This window comes from Amblyomma mixtum, chromosome 7, assembly GCF_055824585.1.
Source record: "Amblyomma mixtum isolate Tamu chromosome 7, ASM5582458v1, whole genome shotgun sequence".
Taxonomy (NCBI): Eukaryota; Metazoa; Arthropoda; class Arachnida; order Ixodida; family Ixodidae; genus Amblyomma; species Amblyomma mixtum.
Genome location: NC_143018.1, coordinates 48,765,775 through 48,782,882, shown reverse-complemented (window position 1 = coordinate 48,782,882; position 17,108 = coordinate 48,765,775). Strand labels below are relative to the sequence as shown.

At 44.6% G+C, this 17,108-nt stretch overlaps 1 protein-coding gene across 1 annotated transcript; it reads left to right on the top strand.

Annotated features, from left to right (window-relative positions):
- The first annotated feature begins 1,192 nt into the window (after positions 1-1,192).
- LOC149336007 (uncharacterized) lies at positions 1,193-2,693 on the top strand. The gene has a single exon (XM_089552510.1). It carries the CDS (start codon positions 1,279-1,281, stop codon positions 2,575-2,577), a length of 1,299 nt encoding a protein of 432 aa, XP_089408636.1. The 5' UTR covers positions 1,193-1,278; the 3' UTR covers positions 2,578-2,693.
- Positions 2,694-17,108: the final 14,415 nt, after the last annotated feature.

The window sequence follows — 17,108 nt, the reverse complement described above, 5'->3', positions numbered from 1 at the left end:
TCCTGTTTCGCGCCAAAAACTCGCCCTTAAATGCACTTTCACAGCATTCTGGGGACCGTTTTTGTAACCAATAGGAAATGCGCTTGTCAGAGCCAATCAGGAGAATTTTGTTCAAACTAAAGGAGCCAATAGCACGCCAGTGCTCACGGGGTTGTTGTTTACGCGAGCACCGCGCGAATTCCACGAAGACGTTACGCATTTCCGCTTGGTTACAGCACCGACCCATACAAACACACAAAAACACCAGCGGCGGCACAGGGAAGTCAAACACTCTGCCCGAACCGCGCGCACTGCCCTGGTCGCGCTCCCCCCTTCGCCGCTCGCCTTTGGGGCATCCCGTCTGTCACGCGGTCTGCTGTAGAAAGCAATAAATTTGCACGCGACCCCCTCTCGAAGCCCCAGGGGTCCGCGCATCGGCCGCGTCTTGCGGCCCGAACGCAACCTTGCAAGGCCGGGCCTCCTCACTGTCGGTTAACCGTCGTTGCCGCCCTCTGCCGCGTTTGTCTCAAAACAAACCCATTTCGGCGGCGCCGGGATGGCGGCCTCTCGAGGAGACCCGAAAAACAGCCAACACACACACAAAACCAAGGGGGCCAGGCTACCGGCTTCGGGGTGCGTGCGCGATGGGTCCCTGAGCCGCAGCCCGGCAACTCAACTGCGGCGGTGGCACTAGGCGGAGTAACTGTGCACGCAGCGTTCAAGCTTAGCCTCAAGAGAGACAGCGGACTCAGGGACAACGAGTTGAACACCTTCCGCTATGCTTTCAGGAATGTCAGATGCGTGATTATCGACGAAGTTAGCATGATGTCTGCTGATATACTTCACAGAATCGACTCGCGGCTCCGCTCCATCACCTGCAAATATCTGCAGCCCTTCGGAGGGTTGGACGTCATTCTCTGTGGGGACCTGCGTCAGCTTCCCCCCGTTCGTGCAGCTGAGGTGTTCAAGCGCGTCAAAACAGACGACGTGTTTAACACAGAAATCGCGTGGCACGATCTCGCCTACTTTGCAGTCATTAAAGTGGTACGACAAAACAATCTCAGGTTCTCCACGTTGCTTTCCAAAATTGGAGATGGTGTCGCATTAGACCCCGAGGAAATCTCACTCATCGAGAGTCGGTTCGTTCCACAGCAGGAAGCAGAAGCTTCTTGCCCCGGTGGCATACGCTTGTTCTACTCCAACAAGTAATCTGATTACTACAACACAACAAAGGCCATAGTAGCACAGGATAATGCTGTACCATGCACGGCACAGGATACAATCGTTGGGTGTAGGTCTATGCAAGAGCAAACAGAGGCCATGCGTAAGGTCGAAACGTTACCCAAGGCCGAAATAGGAAATTTGCCAGCAAATATAATGCTGTGCATTGGCAAGCCTTACATGATCACCCTCAACGTGGATGTTTCCGATGGCCTTGTTAATGGATCGGTGGGAACACTGAAATTCATCGAAAACGACACCCATGGGAAACCGCTACGCATATGTTTGCAGTTCGGGGAGCTTGGCTCCAAACTTGCGATCGGAACCGTAGCGGCCGCAAAATCACACCAGTTACGCAAGCTCAACAGAAACATTCAACCGAACTGGATACCGATTGAAAGGCGTACCGTCACCTGCGTTATCGATAAGAAGACGAAGGTATCGGTAAGAAGATGCCAGCTTCCCGTTGTGCAGGCGAGCGCAATTACCATTCATAAATACCAGGGTGGCACATATGATGAAGTCGTGTACTCCTACGCCAAGAATCATCCACAGAAGTTGGTATACGTGGCACTGAGTCGCGCTACAGACATCAACGGACTCTACCTGACCAATGTTGACAACGACTTCACATTCTACCACGAAAAAGCCAATCCGGACAGAAAGCTAGCCGATGAATTTCGTCGGTTGCAGTCCCACAAACTTGACACCATCACCGCCAAGTGCCTCGCCATGACTGAACAGCCGCACTACTTGTTGATCTCCGCTCTTAACGTACGCTCCCTTGCCGCACATGCCAAGGACGTACACCACGATCACATTCTGCGCCATTCCTCTGTACTTTGCTTTGCTGAAACCTGGATGGATCCCGAAGAGCCTCTCGAAATCATAGATTTCCTATACTGCTGTGGTGCTCGCAGAGACCACAACAGAGCGGCGGGAGTCGCTATCTACTTGCGCACAGGTCTCTCTGCAATACCAGTAGAAATGTTTGGCACGTCACATGAAGTTGGCGAACTGTGCGCCGCAAAGTTGCCCAACGGCTTGCTGGTAGTAGCTGCCTACTTCGCCCCTACCACACTCACGAAAGACGTCGTGCACTTCCTGCAACTCCCATTAACCGTCCATCGATCCACACCGATGTTAGTAGTGGGGGACTTAAATGTTGACATAAAGACAAACAGCAATTTCCTAACACTTATGCGGGAGAACATCCCGTTCCTCTCGCTCGTAACGCGTCCCACGGCTGTGACAACCTCGCGAGGCACTTGTATAGATCTCGTCTTTGAGAATGAAGCATTGGTGTACCAAGTCGAACATATATCAGTCTATTTCTCCGACCACAAAGCTTCCTTCATGACTGTCAAGAACTGTTAGTGGAGTCTTTGTTAAAGGAATACGTGTGAAAAATAAAAAAAAAATTCTGTGATAGCGCATACATGTGTTGCTCGATTTCTTTGCCTCAATGTATCGAAAAGGTGAAACAGCTTATTTGCTGCGCTCAAATTTCGCATTAGGAAGTAACGTAATCGTCGGTAAATTTTTTTCAATGAAACTTTGCACGCTAGTTCCTTTGTTACTAGCCTGTGCAATGAACTAGGATAAATGAAATCGAATGGAGAGTTTTGATATAATCATGTTTTATGCCAAGGAAGGTAGGCAGAAATGACACATTTTTTTGTTTTCTTTAGCATTTTTGCTATAACTTTTTTCTCAACTATCAGATGGCAAAGATCCTAGTTGGTTGCACAGGATGGTTAGTTGGCTAACTCTGTGGCGAAAAGTTTACAATTCCTGCTCTTCATTCACTAGTTATGAGTGTTTGCATAACAGCCATGTTTGGGCAATTTTTTGTGAATAATAATTGCCAGCATGGCTTTTTTCACTCTTATTTGCTTTTGAATATCATATAAAGTGGTGCTTTATAAGGTAAATGTGAAATAAAAATTTAGTGGTCAAAATTTTAAAAAATTTTGAAAAAGGTGGCCTCACACCTAAAGTGCGTAGAGGTGAAAGCATTTTCCGCACCACTTTGCCTGTGTGTCAGTGGTGACGTCAACACTGGATGACGTCACACATAATTGGTGACGAAGTAATGACAAATTGCTAATTCGTGGCTAATTACTAATTAATGACTAAATACTAATTAACTGCTAATTAACGACGCTTGAGCTTCGCCTTTAGGAGTGGAACGTGACAGCGTGTTGTAGCGCTGCCAGGCAGTCCACGGAACGCCACCACCCGTTCGGCGCGATACGTTGCCCTTTGAACGCAACGCTTTTTGAGGAAAGGAAATGGCACCGTAATTCTCTGTCCTCTCGGTGGACACCCGAACCGGACCGTACAGGAAGGGAAGACCGCCACCACCCGTTCGGCGCGATGCGTTGCCCTTTGAACGCAACGCTTTTTGAGGAAAGGAAATGGCACCGTAATTCTCTGTCCTCTCGGTGGACACCCGAACCGGACCGTACAGGAAGGGAAGACCGCCACCACCCGTTCGGCGCGATGCGTTGCCCTTTGAACGCAAAGGTTTTTGAGGAAAGGAAATGGCACCGTAATTCTCTGTCCTCTCGGTGGACACCCGAACCGAACCGTACAGGAAGGGAAGACCGCCACCACCCGTTCGGCGCTATGCGCAACGCTTTTTGAGGAAAGGGAATGGCGCAGCAATTCTCTGTCATCTCGGTGGACCCCCGAAGCACACCGCACATGAAGGGAGGAAGTGGGAGTGAACGAAGAAAGAGAAAGAGGGGCCGCAATGAAGAAACTGAAAATTGTATTTTAGGAAAGGAAATTACGCAGTAACTTTCTCGCATACCACGGTGGACACCCGTCAAAACGCGGACACATCTGCCGACACGGCTGTCGACACGGCTGCCGACTCGGCTGTCGACACGACTGCCGACACGGCTGCTGACACGGCTGCTGACACGGCTGCTGACACGGCTGCTAACGACAGTATGAGGCATTAAAGGCTTTCGCCATAATAATCTCCTGTCTTGTGTTCTTGTCTTGTGACCTTGTGTCGTATTCACAACCTGCCAAGCGGATTGTGAGCCAACTGACCACTGTGGCAGGTGCCATTTAAATTAATGGTTGGTCGCGAGAGCTTGCTCGGGAAGAGCCACATGGGTCACAAAAACCCGGCCGCTGGCTTTTACAGAAAGAGTGCGGTACTGCATTGCATGGGTTTTATAGTAGGATGACTCCCGACGATGTATGAATGCTAATTAGAGAATGAGGAATTCTGCATCATACCCAACAATTCTGTACAAAAGCAATTTTGAGCGGCAAACCCATTCTCAACGCAATTTTTCATATAATGTAAGATTTCACTATAGCAATCAATATATGCACTGATAACCCTACGGCAGACTTGCATTTATTTATTTTAACGTTTTTCCTATCGTCAAAAGCCTTCCCTATGGTTTTCTATGGCAGTCTTAACTGTTTGATGCGATCGATGGAAACACTTTAATAGAAAGATTTTGCTACGTAAGAGAAAAATGGATCGTTACTTTCAATACTTCCATAAGTGTATCTACAATTTTAGCATTCTCAAAAATTTTGTTCGAGAATGTTGTACATAAGCATTAACCCACTACAGCCTATAAGGCGACGCTTAAAGGGAAACTGCATAGGTTTTAGAATTTAACGAGCATAAGAGGGTCGAACGTGTGAAACTGGAAGGTGAAGCATGCGAAGTCTTTTTGGGCTAGCACTTGAAATAGTGAAGTAAAAATCTATTAAAATCCGGACGCCCTTCAAGCTTCTCCGCAACGCACAACGCCAAGTGGGGGGCGCATGATGACGTCATCGAAGGTATTGGTACAGTTCCAACGCACAAATGCCTGCTTTGAAGGAAGAACACCCACGCCACCGAAGGCGAACCCTGCCGAGAGGAGTTCGGCAGCCTCTAACGAGTCAGGGCAGGGTGTGGCTGACGACAGCGGTAATTTGAAATGATGCCTTCCGTGACGTCATGCATAACTTCCCCGCAGTCCTCCGGTGCATTGAGAAGAAGCGCAAAATTCAATCGAAGATTACGTCACTATATTAAATGCTAGCGCAAAAACACTTGGAATGCTTTACCTACAGCCTATATAGATTTGAATCCTTGAATATCGCGACATTCTCAAAAAAGTGCTGCAGTTGCCCTTTAAGGTCCCCGGCTTTCGCGCTCCCTACGCAGAGTAGTATGCCAGCGATATTGAAACGCCGGCTAAATTCTCTGTTTTTCATTAAAGAGTCTCTCTCTCTCTCGCGCGCGCGCACGTGCTCGCTTTAATTACGTTGAAGTTCCAGCACTTACTGTCTGTAAGCTCGAATATCAAGATGTAATTTTTTGTTTCACTTCGCTATCAGAAAAATAAGGAAGGACTGCGCGCTGATATTTTTTCAACTTTATCTGCACAGGGATGAAAAACTTCTGAACGAATATGGCAGTCATCTGCGTGGTAGCTTTCTATTTAAATTAGATTTTGCCTTGCTTAATGAGCAGAAAAGAAAAAAGTGATTGTGTCGAATAATATGTAGCAAAACTAAATATTTACTGCAAAACAGTCATTCTAGGTAGGTTAGAGGAAAAAATTATATAAAATGAAGCGAACACGTTTGAGCTGCGTTCCGGAGTTGCTGAGGGAACTGGCATTGCAGTTGCCTCAAAATACACCAGCCGCCGCGGTGGCTCAGTGGCTATGGTGCTCGGCTGCTGACCCGAAAGACGCGGGTTCGATCCCGGCCGCGGCGGCTGGAATTTCTTTGGAGGAGAAATTCTAGAGGCCCGTGTACTGTGCGATGTCAGTGCACGTTAAAGAACCCCAGGTGGTCGAAATTTCCGGAGCCCTTCACTACGGCGTCTCTCATAGCCTCAGTCGCTTTGGGACGTTAAACCCCATAAACCAAACCATCAAAATACACCAGGAGCATAGGCCCTACCCCTCCTCTGCCCTTGAGATGAACTTCGGAAGAACAAGTTCATCCAGACCATTTCGCCACAAATTACTCACGTGCAACGAAGAATACCCATGCAGTAGTGATGCAAAACTATCGATAGTACTATCGATACTATCGATAGTTGAGTCACTATCGAACTATCGATGGTAAAAAAGACTGTCGATAGTACTATCGATAGAGCGCTATCGATAGTACCATCGATAGTACTATCGATAGGTCTATTGATAATATTATGTATAGGCGTATCGATACTACTTGTTATATATAGTGCTATCGATGCTATCAAATAAACTACGCATACCAAGTGCATCCTAAACTTGGTTTCCCGAGTGTGTGCTATGGAGCTGATGGTGTGAGTAACTGACAGGACTCGGCCGTTTTCGCTGCTTACGCGTCACTGAGCTCTGTAGACGTTCCCTACGTAAAGCTGCTGGATAAAATGCTAGCGTGCGAATGTCCTAGTTGCGAAGCATGTGTGAGAAACACATTTATGCAGTGGTTACGTCAGAAAGCCAGCACAACTTGGGCTATTTGTTTTCTCATCGGATGCAGTTCCAGGTACTTTTCCGAACTGTCCCAGTGCTTGCTCTTTCATCGGATGCAGTTCCAGGTATTTTTTCGAACTGTCCCAGTGCACGTTAAAGAACCACAGCTGGTCAAAATTTACCCGGACACCTCTACTACGGCATCCCTCATAGCTTGAGTCTCTTTGGGATATTAAGCCACATGAGACCGCCAAACCAATCAGGTATCAGAAATGTTTTGGTTATATCGCTATCCAACAAATGCATAGTATCAACCTTGTTACTATCAACAGTCTTACCATCAACAGTTTCACTATCGATAGTCTTGCTATCGATAGCGGTACTATTGCTAGTAGTACCATCGATAGCAACACTATCGATAGTATTAACGATAGTCTACTATCGATAGTAATACTACCGATAGTAGAACCGATAGTATTACTATCGATAGTCTATCGATAGTAGCACTACCGATAGTTTTTTTACACTATCGATAGTTTAAAAAAACTATCTATACTATCGATAGTCAATTTTCCGATAGTTTTGCATCACTACCATGCAGCCCTTTTCGACAAAACCGCATCCAATAGGCTCACACCAGTGTAGTGCCTTTTTTCGAGCGAGAATTCTCTTCTCCAATATTTGCCAATTTTAACGGCAATGGGTCCCACAAATAGTTAATCGAAGCTCGTTAAAGTGTGCTTTTTGGTTTTTTGCGCAGGGAACTGGCCAGAAAGATAAGCGAAGTCCTGGAAAAAAACCTCATCTATGGCGACGAAGATCTGCGCAGAACCATGGCGGTGCTGAGAACTCTAGGCGTGAAGGCTACAGAGCACTTTTCAAACATCACAATTGAAGACCTCCTTCGTGAAGGGATGCCGGTCGTTACGGCACGAATACTTATGAAAGAATTCGGTAAGTGTATCGAATAACCTTAATGGTTTGATTTGATAGATGCTTAAATGTTGAGATTAATTCTATAGCATGCAAGAGTGAGGAAACATGCATGGCGCTTAAGATAGTATTGCCCTGCAGCAGTAGCGCAGAAGTCTTGAATTATACAGGTGCTAAACGTACTTTTGTGCGTGCTAGAGCCTGTGACTGATTTGTGCATGCCAAAGGAAAGATTTCCTATCCAAACAGGCTCACAGGTGACGAATTTAGGTGAAGGAATTTAATTTCATGCCACGCGTATGTACTGATCACCCGTCGAATTGGCCATGTACTGGCGAATGCCAGTACAAGTGCTGGCGGATACAGTGCAGAAATGCACACAAGGAAGAGAAGTATAAGATGATAATGGGATCTTAAATCCCGACGGTTCTTCTTTTCGCTCAGATAACGGGCCGAATCAATGCGTTCCAAGTAGCTTGTGGGAAGCCTTATGGAACGCCAACGCCCTCTGTGAATTCCAGGCTATTATGCTGTGCGCCGGCTATGGGGAGGGCCGCTGAAACCCACCAAAGACTCGGTGTCGAAAGTGTAGACACCTACAACTTAAAAAGAACAAAAATTTCTCATTCAATACGGATCACTCATAGTTTGGTGGAAGAAGTACAAGTTTTTATTTTTATAAATAGTTACCCACTTAGCGTATAACATTCCAAAATAGTTTTCAACTACAGTCTAGAAAAAAACAAAAAGATCGTCTTATATATCGAAAACGTTTTGTCCCCCATCCTATTAGAGGCGCCTGGACAACAATCGGGAGGACATATGTCGGCCTGAACACTTTGCTACGAGGATGGCCTATATTTGGCAATTCTAGTTTTATTTCGGGCTGCTTAAAGTTCCTTCAGTGAAATAAAGTAGAAAAGGTTCACCTTTCTGTGAAATTCCGCACGTTCGCGATGTTGCAGCACGCTGGGAGAATACAGTGCATATATACGTGATGACCAGCTTTCAATTCCTAGCTACTTTGTGGAGCCAGGCCCTCCCATTCATGGTGAACTCTTACAGTCGAATTCCCTTTGCTGCATGTGTTGTTTAGCCTCGTCTTTTAATTGCAATCTTCTTGTCACGTGAGCTTACTGCAGTGTAGGGTCTCCATCTGATCAGAACTTTTGCGCCACACATACCTAACTGGTGAATCCGACTAGTACCCGGCATCAGGGCTAAATGATTTGAATCTGTTGTAGAGCACATGACAGCGTAGATTTCAGCCCGCAAGGCCATTAGATGTTAGATCCTAGAAACGTTGTCCTAAACGTCACGATTTCATTATTTACTAGCTTTTTTGCACACCATGGCCTTTTTCACAGTCGTTTCCAGGGGAGAAATGTGGAAATAATTTGACTTTTCGGCATTCGTTTATTTTCCTACAGGAGCTTGCGGCAAGTCCAAGTGGGAACGGTAAGCCGTTCACACACTTCTTTGAAGACTTGCACCGTATTCTCCGCCTGATACATGTGCAGTTCAAGGGTCCCTCCAACACTATGCGAAATAAGCCGGATGCCCAAAAATTACGGTTTTTGAAAGTGTCGACGGGTTACAGAAAAATATCCTGAACGAAGTATGACGGGAACACTGAACCGCTTAATAGGTAACATTTAACAGACAATGAAACTTTAACCACCCTCAGCTGAGTCCGTCCTTAAAAAATAGAAGGAAGGTAAGGGAAGCGGTGGTCTCAAGTGTTGCTCGTTATTTGTATACCGATGTCATTCACAAATAACTTAGGTGTGAGCATCGGGTTTCAGATTCTGAGATGATTTCCAGAGACGCTCACATTGAATTCGCTGTTAGTGGCTTGCTAACTGGGACAAGCACAGACCGACCACTCTGGCTTAGGAGCTGTGGAGGTTCACTGCTGAGCACGAGACCGCGGAGAGTGTCTTCACTCGAGGCGGCACGGTGGACCATATATGCAAGAGATACAGTGTACATAGATTTCCGCGCATTTAAAAAACAAACAAACTTTGTAGACTCGTTTAAACGTTATAAGATACGACAACAGGAGAAGACTGAACAATGTCTCATGCCCAAGCAGCCCAGGTAATCGGCACAATATTGGAAATGTGCTGACAATGGCCGGTCCTGCAACAGACCACCGTTAAACCATCTACTTGCAATACTGGGCCGATTTATTTTGCTGGTTGGGTGGTGGTGTCTCGTTATATCATCCTGTGCTTTAGCGAGTTTTCGAGTCTATTGTGCCTTCTTATCTAGACTACATCTACACCCTACTAATTAAAGAAGTAAGGTATTATATGGTGGGGTGTAATGCGGTATGGTCTTGCAGCGTATAGCAAGTGGGGAACAGTGTATCAATATTGTACATGTTAAAAGTTCCACACGAATGAGGTGAGTGGCTCAAACGACATGTCGGCGCCAATGGTGGGAATAAGTTCTTTTAAATGAGGCTATTTAGAATTAATTTTTCTCTAAAAGTTTAAAAATTGTTATCTGATGGGCCCCGGATACTACAATAAGTTTTGTGGCGTTCAAGCTAGGTGATGCAAGTTCATTATCTGTGCTGCACCAAACATCATTATGTTCTGTTCTTTGCCTCGTGAATCTGGATACTATTCCGAGGTCGGTGATCAGTGATCTTCATTTCTATGTGTGAAGAATGTATTCATTTATAGCACAATAACTTGTATTGCAGTTAAGCAGGTCACATTTTATCTCTTTCTTTGCATTACCTTTTTGCATTCAAAGGAGAAACAGTTTGGTGAATCAAAATCACCTGGGTAGCAATAACTTAGCAAGCACTTTAGTAACTCAGATGGCGTACTGAGCTAGTTTGTATAGTTCATGCTCGCCAACTTTAGTGTCCAAAAGAGACGTGGTACATCTAAGGAATCACACAGGAGCGTTTTCACTGACTAGTGCAGTTTTGTTGATAAAATGTGATATTTCACGTAGTTTCAAAGCATTTACGCTGGCAAAGCATTTGGCAATCGTGTTCGGAATACGAGAGAGTGAGAACTATGGCGTCATACAATTGATGTACTATTGTTTCATTCCTGACATTAAGAATGATTCAAGGACTTGCTTTAGAATGAAACGTGTTTGTGATGAAGAGAATATGAAAGCGGTTCAGCAGTATATTCGGCTCCAGCACTAAATGATCATGCAGACCGAACTTGCTACATTATTGAGCCGTAACTGCTGGAGACAATTTTATTTGATCAAACTTGGGAATTCTCTTCGATGGCTTTGGTGGAAGATATCTCGCCGGGCTTACACTTGCGCCGGAAGGAGACCTAACGCAATTAAAAAAAAATACATCGTGACACATGAATTATTCAGCTATTCGTAAAAAACTAGTAAACTCTCGACGATAAAGAAATGAGAGGAAGCTTCGTGTTACGGCGAGTGGGGAGAAGGGAATAAAGAGCGTAGCAAAAAGACACGAAAAAAAATTCAGCCAGTTTTACACAACATTTTGGAGCTAACGGAATCCTACCTTAAATAATTGGGGCACTGAAATATTTAAGTTGGCCTGTATAGATATTTGCCGACATTTAATAATAAAAAGGCTACTTTACAAGAAAGCGGTGTTTATTATCCAGAAAACGCCATAAAATAGAATACGGGTATCACCGCCATCGGCCATCTTTAGAATGAAATTGTCGCTACGTTGACATTCATATTTTTGGTAACATATCTCTGAGGCTAGCTATAACACCATTAACTTCCAGTGGTGATAATGAAGTCCTTGGTCTTGAGGCAACGAGTCTAAATCAAGGGTTGGGGGAAAGAATGTCTCCGTTGTAATTAAAATTTCTAGGCAACGAATGCACATCGTGTATCCGATCGAATCTACACATAGCCAGAAAGAATTATACAATCGATGTTTACTAGGAACAGAATTTATCGGCAGTTTCCCTCGAAGTTTCTCAAAGGCGTTTACGTACGCGCGCTTGGTGTTTGCTAACGACGATAACCAAGAACCACTTAATAGTAGAGCGAATGAGGGCATGCCAAGAGAAGGGAAATGTTAGAAATGCCGTCAATTCAGCTAGTGTTGAAGTGAAGGAATGATTAGGAATGAAGTGACAAAATTAATGTAGAGAAAGGGTAATTCGAAATTACAACAAAATGAGTACGATGATAATGGTGATAACAATGGTGATAATATTTTCTTTTAATTTCAGGTTCTGGGGCAAGGTCTCTGAAGTTTTCGAGAGTCCATTTGTAAAAGTTCTCATCAATATTGCCCTGAGTGTAATTAACCTTACTTTAGTTGTGATAGGGTTCCTAAAGAAATAAAAATCTTTGGAGCTGCTTCTTGTAATACAGAGTATAAGAGAAAATGGCTCTTTCAGACACACTCTATTTGGCACATGGCTGGTAAATGTAAGGGAGAATCCTGATGCAGTTATTATCAGCAAACAGGAAAAAGAGGGCCACTGGAGGTTGAAGCGTAGTGCTGCTTCAGTTACCTGCAAATAGGTAGGCTGCCTAGTTTGTACGGGAAATCGCTGGAATGCGTGCAGGGTACTTAATAAGTGACTGTATGAGCGTGTTTTGGCCATTCTAGCAGGCCGAACTTTCAAACCTCTCTCAACTTTCGTTCGTAATTTAGGTAGCCGCGCAAACACAGGTCTTTACGCTCATGATTCTAGAAATCGGTTGACACTGGCCATCACAAGGATTTTACTTGAGTGCTTATTTCAATTGACTGGGGTGCAGAACGCTGTTTAGGGCTGCTGTTTCCTTGAGTGTATTGTAATATACTATATTGTTAAATAATGCATTTCGGAAGGTGATGTGAAGAGTGGAAGGTGTCGGTAAATCTTGAAAAAACTGTTATGTGCATTACTGACAAAAAGGATAAGCTGAAGTTCAATTACTCGGCTAACAATACTTTTTTTCCTCTGAAGTGACGAAACAGAAATACCTTGGCCTGTGGATAACTAACCTGAAATGCTGTGTATACACTGATAAAGATACCGCTAATAACTGTAGTAAATTATTTTTTAACAGTAGAGAATTAAAACGGTTCATATGCCCTGTTCGCTTACTAGCATATAACGCGGTAATAGTGTACTAATTTACGCAGCTGTTATTTGGAATTACTTCGTACAGAAAGGCGGCTCGCTTCATTTATAATAGCTTCTCTTCCACCTCAGTCGGAGAACTTTTTAAGCGAGCCAATTTGCCTTCACTAACAGAGTGTAATGAAGTTTCACGACTAAAAATTCTTGTATCAGCTTCTAAATGAACATTAGAATGATAACTGCCGTGATATCACTACATTTTCTTTTAGATATGCCACAAGGCAGAGGCACCAGCTAACGATGACACCATTCCGCGGAGAAAACAATTCTCTTAAATATTGTTTCTTCTTGGGGCCGTAATTGAATGGAAGAGCTTAATATCGAAGCTACTCAGCCTTCCTTGTATTCTTTTGCTGCTAATGTTTGTTGAGTTCGTTGCAAGCTCAAATGTGCCTTTTTTGTGCGACGTTTTATCGATAAACGTTGTTGTTTGTGTTGTGATTTAAGCAATATACTTTGTTTTCGCTTTGTTTTCTCCCTGCGTTTATGTACCGATCTGTTGTATTTCCAGGCTGCTAAAATCCCTTCTTGTGGAAATTAGCATTTGTAAATAACAAATAAAAAAGGCTGTTACCTCTAAGAGCCGTCTATCGCAAGTCTTTCTAGATTCCGCGACTTCTCGCATGGAAGCGAAACTCAAGTTGGGACCACATGAGTGCAAATTAGGCTGCAGAATACCTCATAACACGGCGCTTCAAAGCAACAAAGAACTAGAAAAAAGGCAATGAAAAACACAGCATTAAGAGTGATTGCCACTCCGTTTCATACTCGGTCCGGGCAAACAATTCTTTTATGTGTACAATAATTCTACAGAAATGATCTTTGGCAGAAACAACAGATTCACAATGTCGGTCCATCATGCGCGCATTCCCTGAAGCTCTGTAATCCATTTAAAAATAACATACCATACAGAATTCGGCGTCAAACTGAGTCTTCATTTCAAAGTCCGTTGCGTGCTGTCCCAGAAGAGTATTGCATCTTTACAATTAAAGAAACAGTGCTCAATCGTTTCACGAGCATCACAAAGGCGACAGTTCACCGTACACACGAAAATACCATTTTTCTATAGCCATGTTTTAACTAGTAATATCTCAGTGTTTAGCCCAAACAAACAAAAATGTTTTGTACATGGCCCGAGGGGATTTTATGTAATGTCTTGAGTACATCATGTCTCAGTTAAACAAAATACACAGATAAATACATTGGTGGAGGAAAGAGCATACAGATTAATCTTTGCACAACCGTTTCCTGGACACAGAAAAATGAAACTCAGAGCAAAAACGAACAAGTAGGAAACTAACACACAAATACATCTCATCCATAGATCCCCGCAAGCCCGTACGATCAGAAACTTTAGAAGACACAATGATGCTCGGGAAAACATGCAATAAATTTACATGCAGGACTGCACTCATTATTGTGAGAGTAGTGTCCTGGAAAATGATGAAACGTGAAACCATCTGTCGGACACACAGGTGTATTAAACCGAGGCCGCCAGCGCTTACAGGCCGGAAAAGGTTATCACGGATCTTTGATTCTAAAAACAAATCCCAAATAAAATTTGCAAAGCTCTGTGTAGACGCTGGATAAAAAGTCTTGTGCAGTGAATAATTTGCAGTGCGTAATAAATTTTAGTGGCTAGAAACAGAGTGCCTATAGTTGCCCTGCCAAAGGCTAATACCTAAGGTTCGTGACCCCTAACACGAAAACCTTAGAGTGCTGCACTGTTTCTAACACTTAGACAGGGTGGCTCCAAGTATAATGCGAACAAGAGTGGGGACAGCGGGCAACCCTGTTTCGGAGAGGAATGAATTCGGGCCGGTTGTGAGAGGCAGCCATTAATAATCAAGCGCGTTTAACAGTTTTTGTAACAAATGCGTAGCCTAGTAGAAAGAGTTGAACCAAGTTTGATAAGATTTAGAAGAAAAAAAAGAAATGAATGGGACACCCTATCGAATGCCTTTGCTAGAAAAAATTGGAGCAGCGCTAACTGTTCAAGAGCGTCACTGCAATACTGCAACACCATGCACGCTATACGTAGATTAGACTGTATTAACCACTGATCTCCACTAGGTGGCTGGATGCCGCATTCCCGCTTTCCGAGACGAGCGCGAGTGAAGCCACCGGAAGTTGGACGGCTTGTCCCGGAAGTCGGGTGTCTGCTGTGTATTTCAGTGCAAAAAGTGGCGTCTTTCGCCCTTTCGTTCTCAGTTTTTTGCGTTGTTCTCGTGCAATGTCTGCTGTTGTATGAAAGTAACAAGCAAGCTGAACGCCAGAAATGTGAGCATTGTGTGCAGAACCCTGTAATTTCAGAGAAATCGAAGAAAACAGGCCTACAGGTCTCATTCTGCCGCGGCAAAGGAGTACGTGCATTAAACACTATGTTCTTGTCTTGTTCTTGTATTCCGAGCGTGAAGGAGAAGTAGTGGAATGTCGATGAGACTAGGTCACCATAAAGGTGAAATTTTCGTTCATCAGTGAAAAGGCACAGCGCGGGATGAACGACTGACAAGAAAGACGAATGCTGCAGTGCGCGTTAGAAGCGCTATTAAAAGCCAACTGCACCAAGCACCACGAATTAAAGCCCATTCAGGCTTAACTTGCTACAATACGAAACAGTACATGACACGCTCCGCCGAAAAAGCAGTATCATACCTTTTGGAGGCGCTAATGTGAACCAGCCGAACACTGTCGACACCTCACCGGATAGTAGCCTAGCCCTCACTCCGGTTCGGTCTAAACATAATTCGGTAAAATGGTCACTGCAAAGTCGGCTGCCTGGTGAAGGTTTCCACCTATTTTTTCTTAAATTTATTCCCATTGATAGCATAATTTGGCCTTGAGCGTGGAAACGTGCAACACAGTAAAGAGCAGAGTTGGCACCGGACGACACAGAGCTGAACAGACGAGGCTTCATACTTGCTGTGTGTAGCGACGCCCTGTCGTCTGCTAGTGTCGTCCCATTGAGATGCAATGGACCCTTATTTTTGAAACGTCTTTCCTGAAGACTTTGCTGGTCTTCTCGCTCAGTTGACGGCGCAACAGGTGGGCATTGTCGTGGGAAAAGACGAGAATGGCGAAAAGACGAAATGCTAAGTAGGAAATCAAAACTGGAACTGAGAAACCGTGCTGAGGTCCACTTTCGTGCACTGCCAAAAGCTGACTTCCGGGACAAGGCAGCTTACATCCGGTGGCTTCACTTTCGGGCGCTCAATGCGCCATCCAGCCCCCTAGTGTAGATCAGCGGTATTAACCTACCCCTCAAGCCGCGTGTTTCTGTGGCTGTTGGCTTCTCTCATATTTATAACGAGCCCCTTATTCCCCATCCCTTGTTTGCTTAATTGCTTAGCGCGGGCCTCGGTTCTGGCAGCCTTGACGCCATAGGAAGCATAAGCGGGTTCTCACACAGCTTCCACCCTCGCCGTTCGATGACGTTCAACGTCACATCAGCGGTAACTCAGGACGTGCTACGTCCGCCACTTAAGAACGTTGGGTGGCGCTGATGAACACTCTCAAGGTTAGGTTATTTGTAAACATAAATACCCCCGAAAGCAGAAGATTCGACAACCGTCGCCGTAGCTCAGCGGTAGAGCACCGGACGCGTGATTCGGAGGTCGTGGGTTCGGATCCCACCGGGGGCATGTGGTTGTTTTTTCTTCTTCTTTTCTAGTAGATGCGACAGATCTTTTCTATTCCATCCCCCATTAGGAATTGTTCAACGCCGTTCAAGCATGACTTGAGGAAAGGGGGGTCAGTAGGGAATTTTATGACCTTTTTAGAATTTTACCTTAATGATACAACTATACAGTGTGAAAGTAGGCTGTTTATACGAAAGAAAGGGATTTGTATTGGCTCCTGTATAGCGCCGGTTCTGAGCAATGTTTTCCTTTCAATGATTGATCGAAGTGTGAATCAGCAGTTGGATAAAAATAGGCTATTGAGAGTTTCCAGGTACGTCGATTATTTTTTAATCCTTCTAAATAAACAGGACACACAGTCGTGCTTAGGCACAGTTAAAGAGATTGTAGGAATTTTTAGTGAGAACGAAGAAGGGTTGGAATTTATACAGGAGCAACCGGAAAGTGATAAATTACAGTTTTTAGACCTGGAACCTTCAATAACCAATGAGAAGATGTTCTGAGTGTACCTCCGTCGTGCCCAGAAAGGATTTTGTGTCTCATAAATCGGCGCTCTCTAAGACAGTTAAGGAGAGCCATTGCCATGTCAGGCTTAAAGGCCACCATTGCGAAGTCCTGTTGCCATACCATCTAAACGAGCTTCCAGTTACGTATGGTAAGCCTTCAGGATGTGGTAGAGTCCCTTCTTCACAGCATAATAGGCGTGGAACGAAGACAGCCTAAGCACGTTGAGGAAAGAATTAAGCTAGAAGTAGTTCCCTACTTCCACCACGTTGCCCATA

Excerpts from the sequence above, each read along its gene's own strand:
- LOC149336007 (XM_089552510.1), top strand. The coding sequence starts at position 1,279 with ATGCAAGAGCAAACAGAGGCCATGCGTAAGGTCGAAACGTTACCCAAG.